Below are 18,782 nucleotides of genomic sequence, written 5' to 3'. Positions count from 1 at the left end.
AACAATATAATCTCAGTGCTTGCTAAACAGGTCTGAGATAATATAAGGAGCTTTGGGTTAAGTTCTCGGAACGGGTGCAGCAGTGAAGTTGGACTATATGTAGGAAGTATGTTCGTGCCATTAGAAAACGAGGTGGCTGCCCCGAGTCATGTTGAGTCAGGAGTAATCCTGACAAATGACACATGTACCTCGCCATTCCTAGCCATGTTAGATTGAAGGGTATGTTAAATTTTACAGTCCCACAATGACTTGAAATATTAAGTGGGAGCTTGAAATATACCTGTTGAACATTTATCCCTTTTTGTAAATCACAATAGCAGTGTATGACCAATTTGATAGTAGCTCTGGGAGGACCCAAATTTACTGTACTACAATATGCCTAGTCCCCTCCTCCCAGTCCAGACACACCTCCCCTTCTCTTTCTTTCACTTCATTCCCATTTCCAATCTATTCATTAATGTAATATCGGTAAACATTAAATCCAGTTCATTTCTGTTGTCAGCTTATTTTCTTTATCAGTCACTCTTTGAAATTGTTGCTTCAGGCTGTGTAACCAGCTGGTAAATCCACATTCTGTTTTGTTTCAGCCAATGGCCAAGCAGCAGGCCAGGTTGTTCTGTTTGGAGGGGTAAGTCTGTAGTTAAAATTTTATGGAAAGGGAAATATTTATCTGTAGATGCCTGGGTAAGTTAAACTGTTTCTTTGTAATTCTGCAACAATGTCGTAGGACTTATTTTCACACCTTTCTTCCCCTGTGAGTGCCGGATACAGGTGCACTGACTGTATCAACTTCTTCAATTATATCCACACGCAAGTCACCAGCCAACACAACAGTAAGTCTTTCAGTAGGGAGCTCAATACTTTTCAAGTTCAATGACTTGTGTTTTGTTGCTTACTGCGAATAAAGGTTTTGTGAAATAATTTGTTATATTTTGTATGCTCGCAGGGTGGAATTTTATTAATTTTAGGGAACATGTACTTTCTACTTAGAAATATTGTCATAACTAGTATATTGTCCCTACTGCATTAATTCAAATGTCTCTCAAGAACTGCTGACTAGATTCTTTTCACATTGGGAATCTAGGTTCAACGCTACAGTATAAGAAAGGTCCCAGTCACAGAGCTACAAAATAACTTTTGGTCATTGAGTTACCGTACCTCGCCAGGTTCATCTCAATTGGGTATTCCAACCTCTTCTTGGAGTAACCAACAGCCTTGTAATTCTCACTCAAACTCATCAGTATTTGCCTTTCCATTTAAATTTTAAAATATAAATAAAGTTTAAATGTTAGTGTTTGCTATTTTCATATTTAACGGTAATATGAGAAACTAAGCAAGAAAGACGGCCATGGATATCTCTTGTAGATTCTCAGCATATTAACCTGCATACAATAATATGTTATGCTTGTCAGCTTAGATAATCAAGAACCATTCACTGGACCTCTTCATATTTGATACCAAGCTTTATCTAGGGAAATTTGATTTGGTGACCTTCTTAATTTAATTTTCAAAAGCCTACAATGACACCTGCGAAGATTCTCAGCATGTTAAATTGCATGTTAAGATAGTCAGCAAGATATTCTGAAATAAACAAGCCTCACTGATTTTTCTATATTTTGACACCAAGCTTCATCTATCGAAGGTGTAGGGCGTAGTTTACCTTTGGCATCTCATGTCCGCGTCACTGTGATATTTTGAAGATTTCAGCATGTTAACCTTGAATTCACTTGGATTTTCTTTCATAGACTTCAAGACTTCCTTTGAATGATTTCTTCTAATAAGCAATTTATTTAGTACCACTTTTGCATATTTCATATATCCATGATAGATCAGCGTCAGCAATAAAGTCAGTCTTGAAAAATATTTGTGTGTTTCAACAACTAAAGAGCAGCATAGGTCAAGAGAGGCTTGACTGGGTCATGCTTTTGTTTAATATTTAACTCATCTTAAACTTTCATTACTTTTAAGTTCATCATACCATAATGGGATTATGTTCTTAGTGACAATGCTTCGTTTCTTTACAAATGATATTTACTGTCTGCATGAAATGGTCTGTAGAGCAGTATTTTGTATGTTATTGGTCCTTTCAAACTCAACGTTTCTGGACTTAACTTCGAGCCACTTTTAGGTTAGGGACAGAGAGGATGAAATAAATTCATGATAATATTCTATGTTTGTTTCAGCATGAGGTGATACTTATGATTCCTTGCACCGCCGTCAAGCAGGAATGGCAACGTAATAATGGTCTGTTTCGAAACATTGCACTCAGCCGCATTAAAAGAAGCTGTTATTTATAAAGTTTTGTTCAATATTCTTGAATGTAAATTGTAATTCACTCTAACTTTTAGTTTTGAAAGTAGAGCCATCTTGGCACCTCAGAGTCATTTCAAACATTTCATTAGAATAATAGTGATACTTTCAGCAGCAAAAATTTGAATTAATTGAGTAATTGGCTAATTGATTTATCTACCAGGGCTAGATCGAATAACTCCTTGGACCAGATCGTTTTGTTTCAAGTTTGGTGGTCTGAAGAAATGGTGAGTGTTACCTGATCAACAAAACTTAATCAGTGTTAGCCCCATGGAAGGCATGTGGGTCTGGGGAACTGTTAAAATGTGAGTAGTATTCTTACCCTTTCAACACCGTTGGTACACCAGCCATTAATGTCATGAGTAACTTGGCACAACAGGCTGGAGCAGCGCCACGCTTTGCCCATGGAACATACTGCAGTGTAATATTTTAGCGGCAATATTACACTAGTGTAATACCGCCAGATGCGCGGCATCATAGTGGTTAAGAGTTATGACGCCACAACGCAAATACATGTACTCTGTGGCCGCAAATGGTATTAGACCTTAGTTTCTGACTCTATGAAAATTTGATATGAGGAGTCAATACACTGTGGTGGCAGTTTCTATCAATTTATGTTGAGAGTAATAAACAGAATACTAAACTCGGGCCTGCGGAAATACCATTTTAAGCCAAACCTAAGGAAAGATTGTACCAAATTCAATTTTCACTTGTTTGGAGAAGCGTAGCCTAATGGTTAGCTGCTAATTGCCATGCCGGGTTATCTGGTTTGAATCCCCACATTGGCAGCAAAATGTGTGAAGCCTATTTCTGGTGTCCCCGCATGTTGTTTGAATATTATGCGCGAAACCAAACCACAGTCAGTCAGTTCACTTGTTTTATACTAAATCATTAAATCAATTTTAATAAATTGGTATTTACACGGAAGGTCTTTAGTATCCTCTGTGTCTATGACTAAGTCATTGTCTGGAAGATAAGGAATTTACGCAATATATTTGTTGTGGATCAATATTAAATCATCTACTACTTCCCAAAATAAAGTGGAAATTCCGTAATTTCTAATAGAGGCTTACGTTGTTGGTTATTTTGCGTCAGCCAAGTTGTCTAGGAGTTGGTATACAACATTTTGTATAGGTATACACCATCGCATCATGTATGCCCTTCTTTGAGGATGCATGGTTAGAAAATACTTTCTCATCCGTGTATTAAAGTGAGTCTTGGATGAGGGGATGACTGGTTGCTCCTCACATTCCTCTCCCAAACCCCACCACCACCCCACCACTGTATAAAATGGCAGCACATAATGCAAACTAATCGTCTGGTCTTTGTTCCGTAGCGTTGGAAACTGAACAAAGCACCATGACATAATGGTATTGCGTTCCTTTTAAGCAATTAAATATACTGTAGTTTGATCCAAAATTGTGTACAGAGAAAGATTGTAAAACAAATTAAAGCTAGATTTCAACAAGGTTCCCTTTAGTGTAGGAATGTTTCATTTCTATTTTATTTTTCAGTGCAAACACCTATGAAGAACTAGCGTTCCTCAAATGCCAAAGTTTTTTATCTGCCCAGGAAGATAAAAGTACATTTCATGTCAGTCTTTATCAGTACAATTGCAGGCTCATGGAAATGAAATAAAGTGAACACACGTAAAAGTAAGTGGTCCGGCCACCTTCCAGTTTTCACGTTTTATACAAACGTAATGTGCCTCATATCCCCATTTGTTTCCCATGAGTATAAGAACAAGAGGTAGAACATAATATAATAACTGCTCTCTCAGCTACGAGCTGGATAGGTTTTGGAGATGACAAGACTTATAAGTAATGAAACCCAGTGCCAAACAGAGTAAATAAGTATGTTTTCAAGTCTTGTGGTAAAGTGTTTGTGGATTGTGTTATGTGTGGTTAAAGTAATGTTGAAACATCACTCTATGGCAAAAAGCCGCTCAGCCTTTACCTTTAGTATCTACCTAATCACCGCGTAATCGCCCGGTGTATGGTTAGAGCCACCGCCTCCTGGTGCGGGTCGGTTCACCATCTGCGGTGTACTGATGTCACCGCCCGCGGGTGTAGTGGTTAGAGCTGACCGTTGGTGTAGTGGCGGTATTTCACTGCAGTGCGGTTGTTTCAACGCCCGGTGGTAGTGGTTAGATGGTCATGGGTGGTAGTGCGTTGTTTTACCCGGTAGTGGTTCGCATCCCCAACGTACCAAAAGACGTTAATATGGGTAATTGTTGTTCCCCTGCCTGGTGCTGCATTAAATAAAGCGAAGCGACTTCTGTCGCCTGGAGCCGCAAGGTCGTGTCTATAGTGTTCGCGTTTCACGCGCTGCGGGCTTCAGTGCTAGCACTATAAAACCAGGTTCAGTTCAAATAGTAATAAGCAGCCATACAATATTGCTACGCGCATACCGTTATGACAAATATTCTCGCGGTCGTACTTTTTAAACCACCACCTACAATTCTCTACCTAATTGTCTCTGGAATACCAGCCGCGATAAGAGGACATATTTCGTTCGGCATTGTGTCAGCGTATGGTAAAGAGCTCAGTCCTGTTTAAAACATTCACTTGTGGTAAAAGGATTAGCTAAAGTCGTACAAAGTTTTCACGCAAAAGTATTCATTGTCGCTATTGAGTAATGTGGAAAAAAGGATGCTCTTATTTCTGAAACACCTTCGGCGATCATTATCTTCCCACAGAGGTTACTTGTCATATCTTTAGTTCGAACTCTGTTCTAATATCGCCAGTTTCCCGCAGTAGTAATTTAAAATCCCCTAGTGGCAAAATCGGGGTCATTACCATCTCCCTTCATCCTGTTCCAATCAGAACACGCGGTTACTTCAAACTTAGATCCAACTTCTGGACTAACAAAATTAAATAAAATACAAATATCCCTCCCTCTGTCGGGACTTAAAGTTGATGTGACACAAGACATTTAATGGCTAGCTTGTCCGCTATTTAGGGCTGATGGAGACACTATTGATCAGCCAACGACTGGTTCTGTCTAGAAGAAACGTTTTGGGCGAAAGAGTTTTATATTTTTCCCCGGCGACACGGAAATACCAGGCCTTGCGACGATCACCCTTGAAACACCGCCGCTGATAGCACAACCAAATCTGATTAAAACTCAATCACGGTCCTAACACGCACAGTAATGGATTGTGTTCCAGAGGTTCTGAGAAAGAGGGCATGCGTAACCTCTGTGGGTTACTCATGCTTGTTGATTAACCAAGGTAATAATTTTCGCTTGCGATATATTTATTCTGGATCGCTATATTTCCGGTAGGAAATGTTGATGTTAAATGTTCCTTTTATAATTTTAGTCTTGTGCCGGGGTTAATTGTTACTAGACTTTCCATCAACAATGATGCGTACAATATGTTTCGTTGGCTGTTGGCAGAACCCCAAACGCAGATCTGTGGACTCCTCGCATGTGTACTCAAGAGACCAGCCGCTCTAAAGAACTCGCCCAAATCAATCATGAGCCCCAGGCTTTCTATCATCAATCCTTAGTCTGAAACCATCAACATCTGAAAACGAAAGCAAATGAAAATTCAGGAATGTCTAATAGATTGGTTGGACATTTGATAGCAACCTTAATGAAGCGCGGAAAGTTCCTTCTATTTCAAATGTATATTGACGCAGGAATTTTCAGGTCCTGTAAATGCCTCGCGGCACCTAAAATGAATATTTGGCCGGTGAATATGGATTCACAGTTTATTTCCTTCTGTCTGACTTTCCCACAGGTTTTAACAGATTTGAAATTACCTCGTACCACGTGGAACTAACTAAAACCTAATTCCTAACCACAGGCAGATCTGTTTCCAGTTTCCTAAACAATTCCAGCCGTAATAATTTGCAGTATTGTTCTGTATATGGCATGGATCTCGCCTATTCACTCCAGTTCAAACTTTCTAACTCAATCTTGTCTTCTATTCCTGCCAGCTTCCTGTAGCAAAGAAGGTCGTTCGATGTGCGGAACGTGACTCAGTAAAGGAGGTGTCACCGGCTGAGAGCCTTGGACAGAGACCAGGTACAACACAGGTGAGTCACTTATCTTTGTTAAGTTTGAGATGTTGCTGTATCATAAAATAGGTCCCACATGTCTCACGCGTAATGGCCATGCTCGGTGACTTCATGGATGGACGGATGATCAGTCAGTCATCGGTGAGATTGCTCTAGTTTCATTGATGTATTATGACAAGTGCGATATTATTTGATGATGATGTATTGTTTCAGACTTGAGCTGTTTCAGTTTGTCGAAAAAATAATAGGCCCGTTCCCCACTTGGCAGTGCAATAAAAACAGGTATGTAATGTTTGACTTGAAAGCCAGTAATTGATTAGACACACCAATGCTGCGCCCTTGTTCCAGTTTCGGGAAAGTCATTTGTTCGAGAAACATCCTCAGCGCACGCGCAATTCCAAGCCATCACTAGGAAATACCAGATAATAGTCATCCAAACGCAAAAATGTCTTCCTATAATCTTATGACTCAGGAAACACGCTTCAAAGTCAGGTAAGGATGATTTATGACAGCCATTTGAAATGATTAACTGTATCAGGATTGTTTCAAGGAAACATGTCAAGCTTGATGAAGTTAGTCAGCCATGCTGGCCATCATCATAACACCCTTGATCATCATGTCTGATGATTTCACCACCCTGTAATAATAGTCGCCGCCACAGGTGGTCAGAAAACCTGCAATTCCGACAATTAACCTTCTGATGTCTGGAAGTCTTCACCCAGAACTGGGGAAATATCTTCGCGAAGGTGCGCCGGCTGGTATGTATTGATTTAAAATGTATGTTTGTCATTGAAGCAACCAGTAAAGCATGTGCGTGTTAGCAATGTGGTCCACCGGTATGCACCGCGAAAGGGCCGTTGTAACAAATCCACATGGTTCTTCCGTGCATGCATATACCGCCTTTTGGCAATACGTATCTGTCATAAAGAAATTACCGTTTCCACATTATGGAAGCCGGGTGTGGTTGAGCTGGTTAGGCAGCTGACTTTGTGTGGTGGCTATTGGTACTGACTTTAGAGTGGTTAAATCCTGGAGGGACTCAACCCAACAAAGAATCAAATTTACTACAAGGAAGTGTAATCCCAGCCATAACATGTTGCATTTGACCTCATCTAAATGTCATTGTGTAATCATAGACATAGAAATGATGCCTTTTAACATGTGCTTGAGTGGGGTGTATTACCTGGTCGCAGTGACACTAGATGATCGTGTGCTATCCTCCCATTCCCAGCTGTGGATAGAGCTTCTTTTAACATTGAATCAGTCCACCTTATTTCCAGCACAGTTGCAGCCGACTTCGCTCTGGTTTGCAGTGTGTACAGGGAGGTGGAGACATATGCTGCTGCCATCTTGTTCCAGCTGCTGGCCAATGAGCTGGTAAGAATGTCACCCCTGTGTATGCCATTTAGGTAGGACTGTTTTACTCTTCATTTACTGATTTGTTTCGAAGGTGGGGTGGTTAAAAAATTGACAACAGAAACATCTCCAGATTGTTTTGACCTTCGAGCGGGTACGTCCGCTTGGTTAACCGAGAGTTCTAGTTTTGTATCCATATAAATGAGTGCTTGCATACACCATTTACGCTATCGTGCAGTAATCGAAAGCACACCCTTAACATTCAAACTGGGGATTCTCAGCCGTTGGACACGCCTCTGTAAAACCTGAAATTCACTTGGCAGTCAAAAGAGTGGGTTTCGTTGAGTGATTTATGCTACAAAGCGAACACCTCCCCTTTGGTAGTCTTGCTCTTTGTGTCAGGGAATTTCCGAAATAATCAGTTTGAAGATGTATACCTAGAATAAAGCGATTCTTTATTGCGTATGCATGGAAGGCGAATACAAGCATAATATTCTGTTCTGCAGAACCCCACTGTAGTGTGTATATCTTGAAGCTGTGTACTAATAAGCCAAAACTGTGCCGCTGACCTCCATTGGAATTACCTCACCAAACAAAGGTCAAGGTCAAGGGTGTCTTAAAAAGTCATGTCGCGAATGTACACTCTGTGAATTTTGTTGACTGAAGCGGATCAAATCTGGGAACAACAGAGCTTCAGCAGATTTATTTCCCAATTTTGCTTGTTCCTAACCACGCACTCATGCATGACTTCAATTCGTAGTGATCGTGGGTACAAAAAGTTTCTTATGCATTTCAACTTGATGCATAGCACTGTTGTTAGCAGGTTGTGAAAATGAATGCATGACTCATTTGATTTGAGATGCATGGCGAGTAAACGAAGTCACTTCAGTTGTCCACATGCACAAATCTTTACAAATTTCGTGATGTTAAGTCCATTTTGAAAAAGATGTTTGTAACAAATTCTAATGCATCGCTTTGAAAGTGCGTGAATATCGCTGAATCAAACCAGCGGTGGTATTGTTTCATTCGGGCGGTAGCCTAGTGGTTGAGTACTGCTCGCCACGCGAAGACCCGGTTCCAATCCCCATATAAGGGCCAATGAGAGAAGCCTACTTGGTGTCCCCGCCGCGGATATTATTGTTTCTGAATATTGCTAAAGCGGCGAAAACCAAACGCCTGGCATGCGCATGCGGTATGTATCAAAAGGCTGCTTGTGCCCAGCCCAGACTTTGGCTGGCTGAAGTGTTATCCCAACCTGCCGTCATGCCGCAGTGAAGCATGAATATCCCACGGTAATGCCGCCGGTACTTAATTCTAGAAATTTACCGTAGTCCCTTTTGTTAAAATTTAATACGGAAGCGGCAGGTGTTCAACAAGTACCATATTTTAACGCTCTTTTGGTATGTCATGTCGGGATCAACCCCGCCAATCTCCGCCTCCGGCGGACGCTTCAACTTCACTCGCCACCACGGAGGCGGTTCCAAAACATTGTAGAAGTCGGTATATACCGGCTTCTGCATGAAATGTATTGTTTTGTTTTGATTCTATTGTTTACATTTACACTTTTACGTGATGATGAATTTCTATTCATAGAGGGAACGGTACAAAACGGTTGTCGGGCATTAAAACAAAATATCAATAATGGAAGTGAAGTGTGTGAAGGAAGTCCCCGTTAAAACTTCGATATTTCAACATCCCTTCTGTGGTGCGCCGCAGCCAGATTAAAATTCAGCAGCGTTTGTTAAAAATGTCAACTTCAGGATTCCGAAAACCTAAATAAAATGTTCGAAATCTATGAGGAACGCAAAGTGGTATCGACGAATGAAACCATACTAGCCCTGTTCTGGAATCGATTATTGCACATTGGTTACCTTTAGGGCTGCAGTGAAGCGCGCCGGACAAGATTTCGTAATTCCGGTGCCGCCATCCAGTGTCCGCGATGAATGTCAACCTCGGTTTCAGTTTATGTAGAATAATAAACCGTGTTCGCCCAGGAACCCAGCCGGATGTAGAAATCTGCAAAGAAATTGGCTTCAGCGCACAGGGTGGTAAAACATCACATTCATTAGACAAAGTCAGATTTAAATTAATTAAATGGCTTTGGTTTCCTCGCGAAGCGAGGTGTGAAATGGATTGTACGAAAGCGCGTTCCGCTAACACACGCTCAAACACGATTATGAAGCACTTTCCTACCTATTGATTCTTTGACAAAAATCCGTTACGCGGTGTGGATTTCGCCAGATTCAAAGCGCAACATTAATTCAATTTTACATCGCAGAAAGTAGTTTTAGGGATGCTCTTATCTTCACCATACTCCACAGGGTACCTGAACTTTGATAATTTAGTTTCCAATGGAAATGGGTTTTATAATCAGTTTATAAAACTTGACTGAAATCTCACCAATACCATTCCACATCTATCTCTTCATGCATAGGACCTGCAAGTCAGCTTGGAATATTGCTAAGCAGCGAAACCAGGGAGACTCTATATGTGAGCGTCACCCCGGAAAGCCCTAAGCGCGCCTCGCTCGCCACGCGGGATCAGCAGTCAATGGCGCGCAGCTTTAGTTTCTTTACATCGGTTCGCAGTTTACGACGGCTAATGCTTGAGTGTTGTGGACAACTGAAACCCAGCTCTTCGGTAAAAGTGCCTCGCGTGGGTATGTTGTAGCTCATCATTTCCAATTTCGCCAGTACAGCTTAAGAAAAGATTCAACTTATATCGCTAAAACTCTTCGCCGTCATCTCCGCTTAATTTTAGCGAAATATACCTTGGTTTGAAAGGTTTTGCAAGCAATAGTGATATTTTATAACTAAAAAAAATTGTTAGGCAAAATTTTGAGGTGTGGCAGTGTTACATATCACTTTATCTGCCATTGAAATACTACAGGCGTTGTTTAGCAGCCTCAGCGAAACAAAGTCATCTCGCGTTACAAACCGGCCTTAAGAGGGAAATGGCACGGTTCGCAAAGCCCAAAAGTACAGCATAGCCTTTATGTAATTTTAAAAAATTGTTATGGGTATTTGAGTGAAGAAAATGGCGATTATGCCCACTTCATTCGCCAGCCGAAATGCCATTAAGGGCATTGTTTATGTTTCTAGTTAGTGTTCAAAAACATCTTCACATAAGCAAATCTCTCACCTTTTATGAGGGGAATATGTACCATCAGGTGAAAGGTGTTTGGTAAGTAATAGTGATAGTTTTATAATTTTAAAAAAATTGTTAGTGTATTTGAGGTGGTAAAGAAATATACAGCACATCTGCCATTGAAATACTACAGGGCATTGCTATGTTTCTAGTTGGTGTTCAAAAACATCTCTGCCATACACCTTCAATTTTATAGCAGGGGAAATATAAATTCATCAGGTGAAAGTTTTGCAAGTAATAGTGATAGTTTTTGTTTTTCGTTAGCGACGAGGCAGTGCTACATATATCACGATCTGTTCCGATACCATTGTTTGTGGGATGCCGAGTGTTATGTTCTAAAACTTCTTTCTTTCTGCTTGATCTTAGTATTTGACAAAACTGGAAAGGTGTTTTAAGCAACGCTTTCAGGATAGTTCTAAACTTTCTCTCTGCCTTTTGAGAGGTCTGTGACAGTGTCAGTTAATGTTCTGCCTAATGCCCATGTCATTCCAATACATGTACGGAGTCCCAGTCCTGAAGCCACGCAAAACGTCCCCTGCCGATTTTTAAGTAAAAGGACAGCTGATGTTGTAACATGTGTTCTAATCGATAGTTTTGGCGCTCTTTTAACATGTTTGTAGGGATGGTCGCGGCGTATCATTTTATTCTTTCATTCATTCATATGTTCTTTTTTCTTTTTGCCTTTTCTCTTAATTTCTTCACTCATTCACATGTAAATTTGCCTAATCCATTCATTCATTGTAAAAATCTCAATCTGGCGCTACAATACGCACTGGCTGGCGCCTGCTAAAATGCAGCCTGAAGTTGGCGCTTTGGGACTGAAACTGCTCACTGCGGTGCTGGAGCGTTAATGAGGCGCCTGGAATAGCCAAAATGGTAAAGAAGAAAGCCGAAAGTGACTCATCCCGTTGTAGAATTATCCTGGTAAAACTAAACTCACTCTGTATGGGGATCTGAGAGAGAGAAGCGAGAGGTGGGCTGCCATATTTATATACATTAAATCTGTGCATATTGGAAAATGTTTGATGGAAATTAATCTACACATTAGATATATTTCGACATAATGTGTGAGCCATGAACATGTGTGATTCGTCTTTGAGCGTAAGAGCCGCCAAGCCCAAAGTCAGTGCTGATATTGTATCAAGCCTGTGAGTTTATCATGACCACAGCGACTTCATCTCAAACAGTTCTGGCAGGTATATTTGTAGTCCTATTAAGATCAAGGTGCATTGTTTATACGGTGCTGCAATACCTGTTCTGAGGAGAGATCAGATCAGGTGAACTTTCAAATCTGAGTCTGTGCTAAAGAGACAAGTGGCAGGCGATGGGGCACGGAACCTGGCGACAATATAAGCCTATCAGTACCAGGTGAGAAATTGGGTTTAACATCTGTTTGAGAATATTTCATCCCTATGACGCACGCCGCTATGTGTATGTATGTAAAAGCCGCTTGTACCAGCCCAGACTTAGGCTTCTGTGTTATGGCGCGTTGCAGCCCACTGAGTCAATTACATGTCGTGAAAGTGGAAGCGCCGAATACCCCAGACACATTATACTGATTCGAAGCCGACTCCAGTCCCGAAAGCCAGCCCATTAATGCTTGGTGCGCCAGGGTTGACCAACGGCACCAGTGCATGGACGCTTCTAACCATTACACCAATGGAGGCCGATTAGCCGAACTTCATATTTAATATAATATGATTGGGCATTAAACCCATAGACAAATATGGTACGATTGGGCATGAATCTCACAGACAGGCTATAGCCCGATTAAAGGTAATTACAAAGACCAATTAGTTGACTTAGTTTGATGCAAAATGGATATAAAGCCGTAGATACATCAATATGCTGTTGTTCTTGCTTCCTGCAACATCTATGACCCAAGAGTGCACCATCAAGCGATATATTTGTGTTCTTTGGTGTGGGGCTCTATATTTGCACCACAGGGTCTGCCTGAAGCCATTTTTGAGGAGCGTTCCGTGATAGTCATCATAATGCCGCATCCATGCTGCCATTACGAATTTGGGGTTTTTCAAAGTTTTTAAAAGTGTGGGCTTGATTTGGTATACTTTCCCCACCTGCCCAGGCAGCAGCGGTTTTATGCTGTCGTGCTTTAGAAACGCCGCATAACCCAGCTCTTCCCGAGTTTATTGTATCGACTTCCCTAATAATGGCGAAGCCAGCAGCGCCGGAGGAAGCGTACCTCTATTGCCAGCAACCATCAGTGCCGAAAGTGTAGCCAGTTTGTCGAGGGAATATGGTCCAGTTAAGCCGTCAACCACTGGTCACGGAACAATCCCAAGAGTATCTGGTAATAACGCCACGCCTGCGTAAGCGGTGCAGCAGTAAAGGTCGCAATCTAGTAGCCAAGCACAGTTTAACAGGCAATTTTCAATCGTCCGCCTCTGAGAGCTGAACGTCACATACATACCCATGTCGTGAGTTCATCCAACCGCAGGGTGTATGAAATGCCCGCCTGAGAGGAAACGCCACATACATAACGATAAGCAGGAGTTCCACCCAACCGCCCGTAGTGGTTAGAGCCGCCTGCCTGAGAGCGGAACGCCGTTCGATCCCCTACCGCCAGTCATATACCAAAGATGTTCAAATATGGTACTTGTTGGTCCCGCCTGTGCTCGCATTAATTTGTGGCCAACAAGCGGGACTGGTCGGCTCGGAGTCGCATATCGTGTCTGATCTGGCGCTTCACGCGTATGTTCTTTCAGTAAGAAGCACTATAACCAGCTTCAGTCTGATAGTACCGCATACACATACCCATGCACGTCGTCATAAGGAGCGAAAATATTTTCAAGCACAAATGTTAAACTTCAATTTCACCCACCTTCGAGTTCCAGCAAGCTATATGTAAGGTCTCCAGCATGAAAGGCACATTCTGTTAAAATAGTAAACCGCGCGAAACCAAACTGAATCTCTCCCATATTCGCCGTTGTTATTCAATGAAATCTTATTTACCAGTACCCGTATGTACCTATTTCAGTCTCAAAGAGTCCATCATTCGTTCAAAGTTAATCAAGGTATTCGCAGGCCTGAATGTAATATGCGAAGTTTGTTATGCGGAAGTCTACACTCTCCTTGGTGACAACAAGACACAGGTGAGTCCTACACACCGCTGAAGTTTTCACAGTATCCAGTATGTACCTCAGGTAGTAAAGATGTCGGGTTGCCTACTGAACCTAACACAGCTGTCTCATCGTGATCTCATGATTAACAATCACAATACCTTCAACATGATTACCGCCGCACTGTATGAATACAGTTTCCGCAAATGTTCATACTGGGGCCAAAGACCACTCGAGACTAAAGCAGTCAGTATTTGGCATTAGCCATGAAGCAGAAGAGCATCAGCTTAAAAACATTGAAGCGGCCAGCCTAGTTCACATGTATACGCAATGATTAACCACATACCCCATGGGAATTTTTATTTCATGCTCTGTTGTTCGTGCATGTATTTCGTGTGGATACGCCCTCCTTCTGATTAGATTATTTTGTCTCCCTTTCATTGCCGCCCCCTTCTGATTAGATTATTTTGTCTCTTTCGATTTCATTACTGCCCCTTCTGATTAGATTATTTGTCTCTTTCTCATTTCATTACTGCCCCTTTCTTGTTTCATTATTTTTGTCTCTTTCTGATTCTCATTACTGTGCCCTCTGATTAGATTTGTTTTGTCTCTTCCTACTGTACTGTCCCCCTCTGATTAGGATTATTTTTGTCTCTTTCTGATTCTCATTACTGCCCCCTCTCTCTGGTTTAGATTATTTTGCCTTCATTCATTACTGCCCCTTCTGATTAGATTATTTTCTGTCCCTTTCTGATTTCATTACCGTGCCCCTTTCTGATTTAGATTATTTTGTCTCCTTTCTGATTTACTACTGCCCTTCTGATTAGATTATTTTTGTCTTCTGACGGCCACGTGCCCTCTCATGATTGCTCTTTAGGTTCTTCTGATTTCATTACTGTGCCCTTCTGATAGATTATTTTGTCTCCTTTCTGATTTCATTACTGTCCCCCCTTCTGATTGATTATTTTTGCCCCTTTCATTACTGCCCCCTTTCTGATTAGATTGTTTTGTTTCTTTCCTTTGATTTCAGCCATCGCCCTTCTTGATTAGATTATTTTGTTCCTTTCTTCTGATTTCAATACTGCCCTTCTGATTGCATTTATTTTGTCTCCTTTCTGATTTCACACTGTGCCCTTCTTATTTAGATTATTTTGTCTCCCTTTCTGATTTCTCATTACTGTCTCCTCTGATTGGATTATTTTGTTCTCTGATTTCATTACTGCGCCCTTTCTCTCGACTGGGGATTATTTTGTCTCTTCTGATCTCATTACTGTGCCCTTCTGATTTGTCATTTTGTGCCCTTTCTGATTTTATTATTGTGCCCCTTCTGGTGTGATTATTAAATTCTTTCTGATGTAATTACCAGCCCTGTCTGATGAGATTATTTTGTACCCTTTCTGAGTCTTTCATTACTGTGCCCTCTGTAAATATTTCCCTTCATAGACGTTTTGTACCCTTTCTGATTTCTCACATCGTGCATGGGTAGCTCTTAGTGGTTAAAGCTGCTGGCTCGCTACGTCAAGACCCGGTTCGACCATGGGTACACCGTAGCTCATTCTGGTGTTCCCGCCGGATGTTTGCTGGAATATTGCTGTTATGAAAACCAAAGTTCAGTCAGGCCGCTGCTACTGTGCCTCTGGATGAGATTTTGTACCCTTCTGATTTCATTACTGTGCTCCCTTCGGATAGATTATTTTGTACCCTTTCACATTGTGCCCCTTCTTACGAGATTATTTTGTAACCTTTTCTTATTTCCCATTATTGTCCCTCCTCTGATGAGATTGTTTTGTACCCTTCGATTTCATTATTGTCCCCTCTGATGAGATTGTTCGTACCCCTTCTGATTTCTCATTACTGTGTCCCTTCGATGATTATTTTGTACCCTTTCTGATTTCAAATACTGTGCCCCTCTGTTATGATTACTGTCCCTCTGACATTATTTCTTGTACCCTTCTGATTTCTATTACTGTGCCTCTTCGATGAGATTATTTTGTACCCTTTCTCTGATTTCATTACTGTGCCCCTTCACAGATTATTTTGTACCCTTTCTTATTTCATTAATGCCCTCTGTATTTCTACTGTCCCCTTCTGATGAGATTATTTTGTACCCTTCTGATTTCTACACAGCGCCTCTGGATAGATTATTTTGTACCTCTGATTTCATTACTGTGCCCTTCTATATGATTACTGCCCCCTTTCTGATGAGATTATTTTTGAAAATTCTTTCTGATTTCCCATTACTGTGCCTCTCTTCTGATGATTACTGTACCCTTTCTGATTTCAGCCTGTCGCCCCTTCTGGTTATGATTACTGCCCCTTTCTGATGAGAGATTTATTGTGTCCTCTAGTTGCTGTAGAGGCAGTTACAAAAGAAGGCCGGGTTGCCAAGTTCAGATCGCAGGGAGTGCAACTGAATTTCGTCAATAATACATATAGTCCCAGCCATCATACAGCTCCTTCTCCAAGAAATCTTGATGCCAGTGTGGTTTGCAGTGCCCTCCTTTTGGCTTGTGCTCGCCAGAGAAGAAACAAAAGGGTGGGGTTATGTTTCTCTCATACAAAACCAACACCCAGTCATGTAAGTACATAGTAAAGTGTTTATTTCGCTTCTTCAGTGTGTAGTATTCAGTCATCACGACATTGAAGCTCTCATTTAATTGAACAGTTTAAGCCAAGAGCAAAAACTGATTTAGAGAGTATTTACTGGGAATGTGTGCCTTCATATTTATTTCTTCATTGAGATCATAAAGACAGAATTTGTGTCAACGATTTGATTACAGCATAACAGAGATGATATGATTTAGCCTACCAAGGCCAGTATCAGTTGGCCAAAGTGAATGCGTTTTAATTATCTCAAGGGACACCAGAAACAGTCGGCTTTCTCCCATGTGGGGAATCAAACCCAGGACTTGGTAAAGATGAAAGGAGCTTTAACCACTAGGCTACCACACTGCTCAGTCAGCAGTCCATTACCTGGGAGATAGTGTGGCCATGACACCGTGGAATTTTAGTTCCAGTACCTTCCAACGAAGTTCTGGTTTCAGTAATGCACCTTGAAAGGTTCATACAAAAATCAGTAGAGCAAAACGCGAAAGTGTTTAACATCACGCCTATAGCCATTGCACTTACATGGTGACCCTCTATGTATTGTGTGTCTGTACCGTGCTGGCTTAATAAAAAGCGGCTCATCAGGACAAAATGCCAGTATGCCAATTCCAAGACAAGCAATCCTTAGTAAGTTATTTCCTCTGTACTGTGGAACCAGGCAGGATGCTGCGCCTCTTTCATCTGTGGCCTGGTTAGTCCGAGATTGAACTCCCATCCTTCCTCTGCCAGAGATTGAGCTCCCATCCTTCTCCTCTCACTCAGCCCGGTAGATTGAACTGTTAACCTTCCTCTCTCTCTGGCCAGAGATTGAACTGCAAACCTTTCCTCTCTGGGCCAGTGAGATTGAACTGCTATCTCTTCCTCTGGCCCAGATTGAACTGAACTTCTGGGTCGGTGATTGAATCGTTAACCTTCTCTGGCCCCAGAGATTGAACTGCTAACCTTCCTCTCTCTGGGGCCACAGAGATTGAACTGCAAACCTTCCTTCTCTCAGCTAGAGATTGACCTTCAAAAAGCTTCCCCGGGGCCAGATTGAACTCCATCTCTGGGCCCGACTGAAATCGCCAACCTTCCTCTCTCAGCCGAGATTGAACTCCTCATCCTTCCCTGGGGCCCATCGTTCCGCTAACCTTCCTCTCAACTGATTGAACTTCCATCCTTCCTTCTCAAATTTAGATTGAACTCCCATCCCCTCCTCTCTGGGCTGAGAGATTGAACTCCCCAACCTTCTCTCAGCCAGAGATGAACTTCCCATCTCTTCCTCTCTGGGCAGATTGAACTCCCATCCTTCCTCTCTACACAGATTGAACTCCCATCCTTCTCTCTGGGCCAGAGATTGAACTGCAAACCTTCCTCTTCTCAGCCAGATTGAACTCCATCCTTCCTCTTCCTCTGGGCTAGAGATTGAACTCCCATCCTTCCTCTGTCATTTCGCTAGAGATTGAACTGCAAACCTTCCTCCTGGGCAGACTCTATCCACAAGACAAACAAAAACAGGTGGTCAAATCATAAATTCAAATGGTTGTGATGGATTGCTCTGTGTGTCTTGTATAAGACTGATTTCCAAAATGACTGCATTGTGTATTTGTTTCTGCAGTCACAAAATAATAAAGGGCACTAAGTACTATATATTATCATAGGCACATAGTGTCAAATGCTCTTGCTTTGAAGCCTCATAGGTCAGTCCTCTTGTGGTATGATTTAATGATCTGGTTTGATGGTATGGTTTAATGATCTGGTTTGATGGTATGATTCGAGAATCAGCTAAGCTTGATGGTGCTGATTTAATGATCTGGCTTGATGATGGTATAATCTGTGAATCAGGCTTGATGGTATGATCACAGAGATTAAGGCTTGATGAATTGTAATCTTATGATCAAACCCGATGGTTTGATCACGAGAATCAGGTTTTGATGGTATGATCTGAAGGCACCGTGGTTTGATGCTATAATTTAATGATCTGGCTTGATGGTACGTTTTATTGATCAGCCCTGATGGCATGATTTAATGATCCGGCTCTTTACTGGTATGATATAATGGTCGGGCTTCGATGGTATGATTTGAATGATCTGGGCTTGATGGTATGATTCTGAGAACCAGCCTTTGATGGGTATGATCTGGCTTGATGAGTATGATATGATGTTCACACTTGATGGTATGATCAAATGAGATCAGGTTTATGAGTATGATTTAATTAACTGTCTGGTTTATTCATATCTATGTACGTTGCTGGAGTATTGGTGAATATCAAACAGTA

At 41.6% G+C, this 18,782-nt stretch overlaps 1 protein-coding gene across 1 annotated transcript in view; it reads left to right on the top strand.

Annotated features, from left to right (window-relative positions):
* Positions 1 to 7,748, top strand: part of LOC124278435 (prosaposin-like) — a 43,210-nt gene extending 35,462 nt beyond the window's left edge. The window contains exons 19-23 of the mRNA XM_046714140.1: positions 588 to 628; positions 3,825 to 3,903; positions 6,255 to 6,353; positions 6,808 to 6,827; positions 7,616 to 7,748. Coding sequence (XP_046570096.1) covers positions 588 to 628; positions 3,825 to 3,903; positions 6,255 to 6,353; positions 6,808 to 6,827; positions 7,616 to 7,748 — 372 coding nt within the window. The remainder of the gene's footprint in view (positions 1 to 587; positions 629 to 3,824; positions 3,904 to 6,254; positions 6,354 to 6,807; positions 6,828 to 7,615) is intronic.
* Positions 7,749 to 18,782: the final 11,034 nt, after the last annotated feature.

The sequence above is a fragment of the Haliotis rubra genome, unplaced genomic scaffold, assembly GCF_003918875.1.
Source record: "Haliotis rubra isolate DU_JTF1 unplaced genomic scaffold, ASM391887v1 Scf237, whole genome shotgun sequence".
NCBI classification, from domain to species: Eukaryota; Metazoa; Mollusca; class Gastropoda; order Lepetellida; family Haliotidae; genus Haliotis; species Haliotis rubra.
This window is presented reverse-complemented; position numbering and strand designations above follow the sequence as displayed.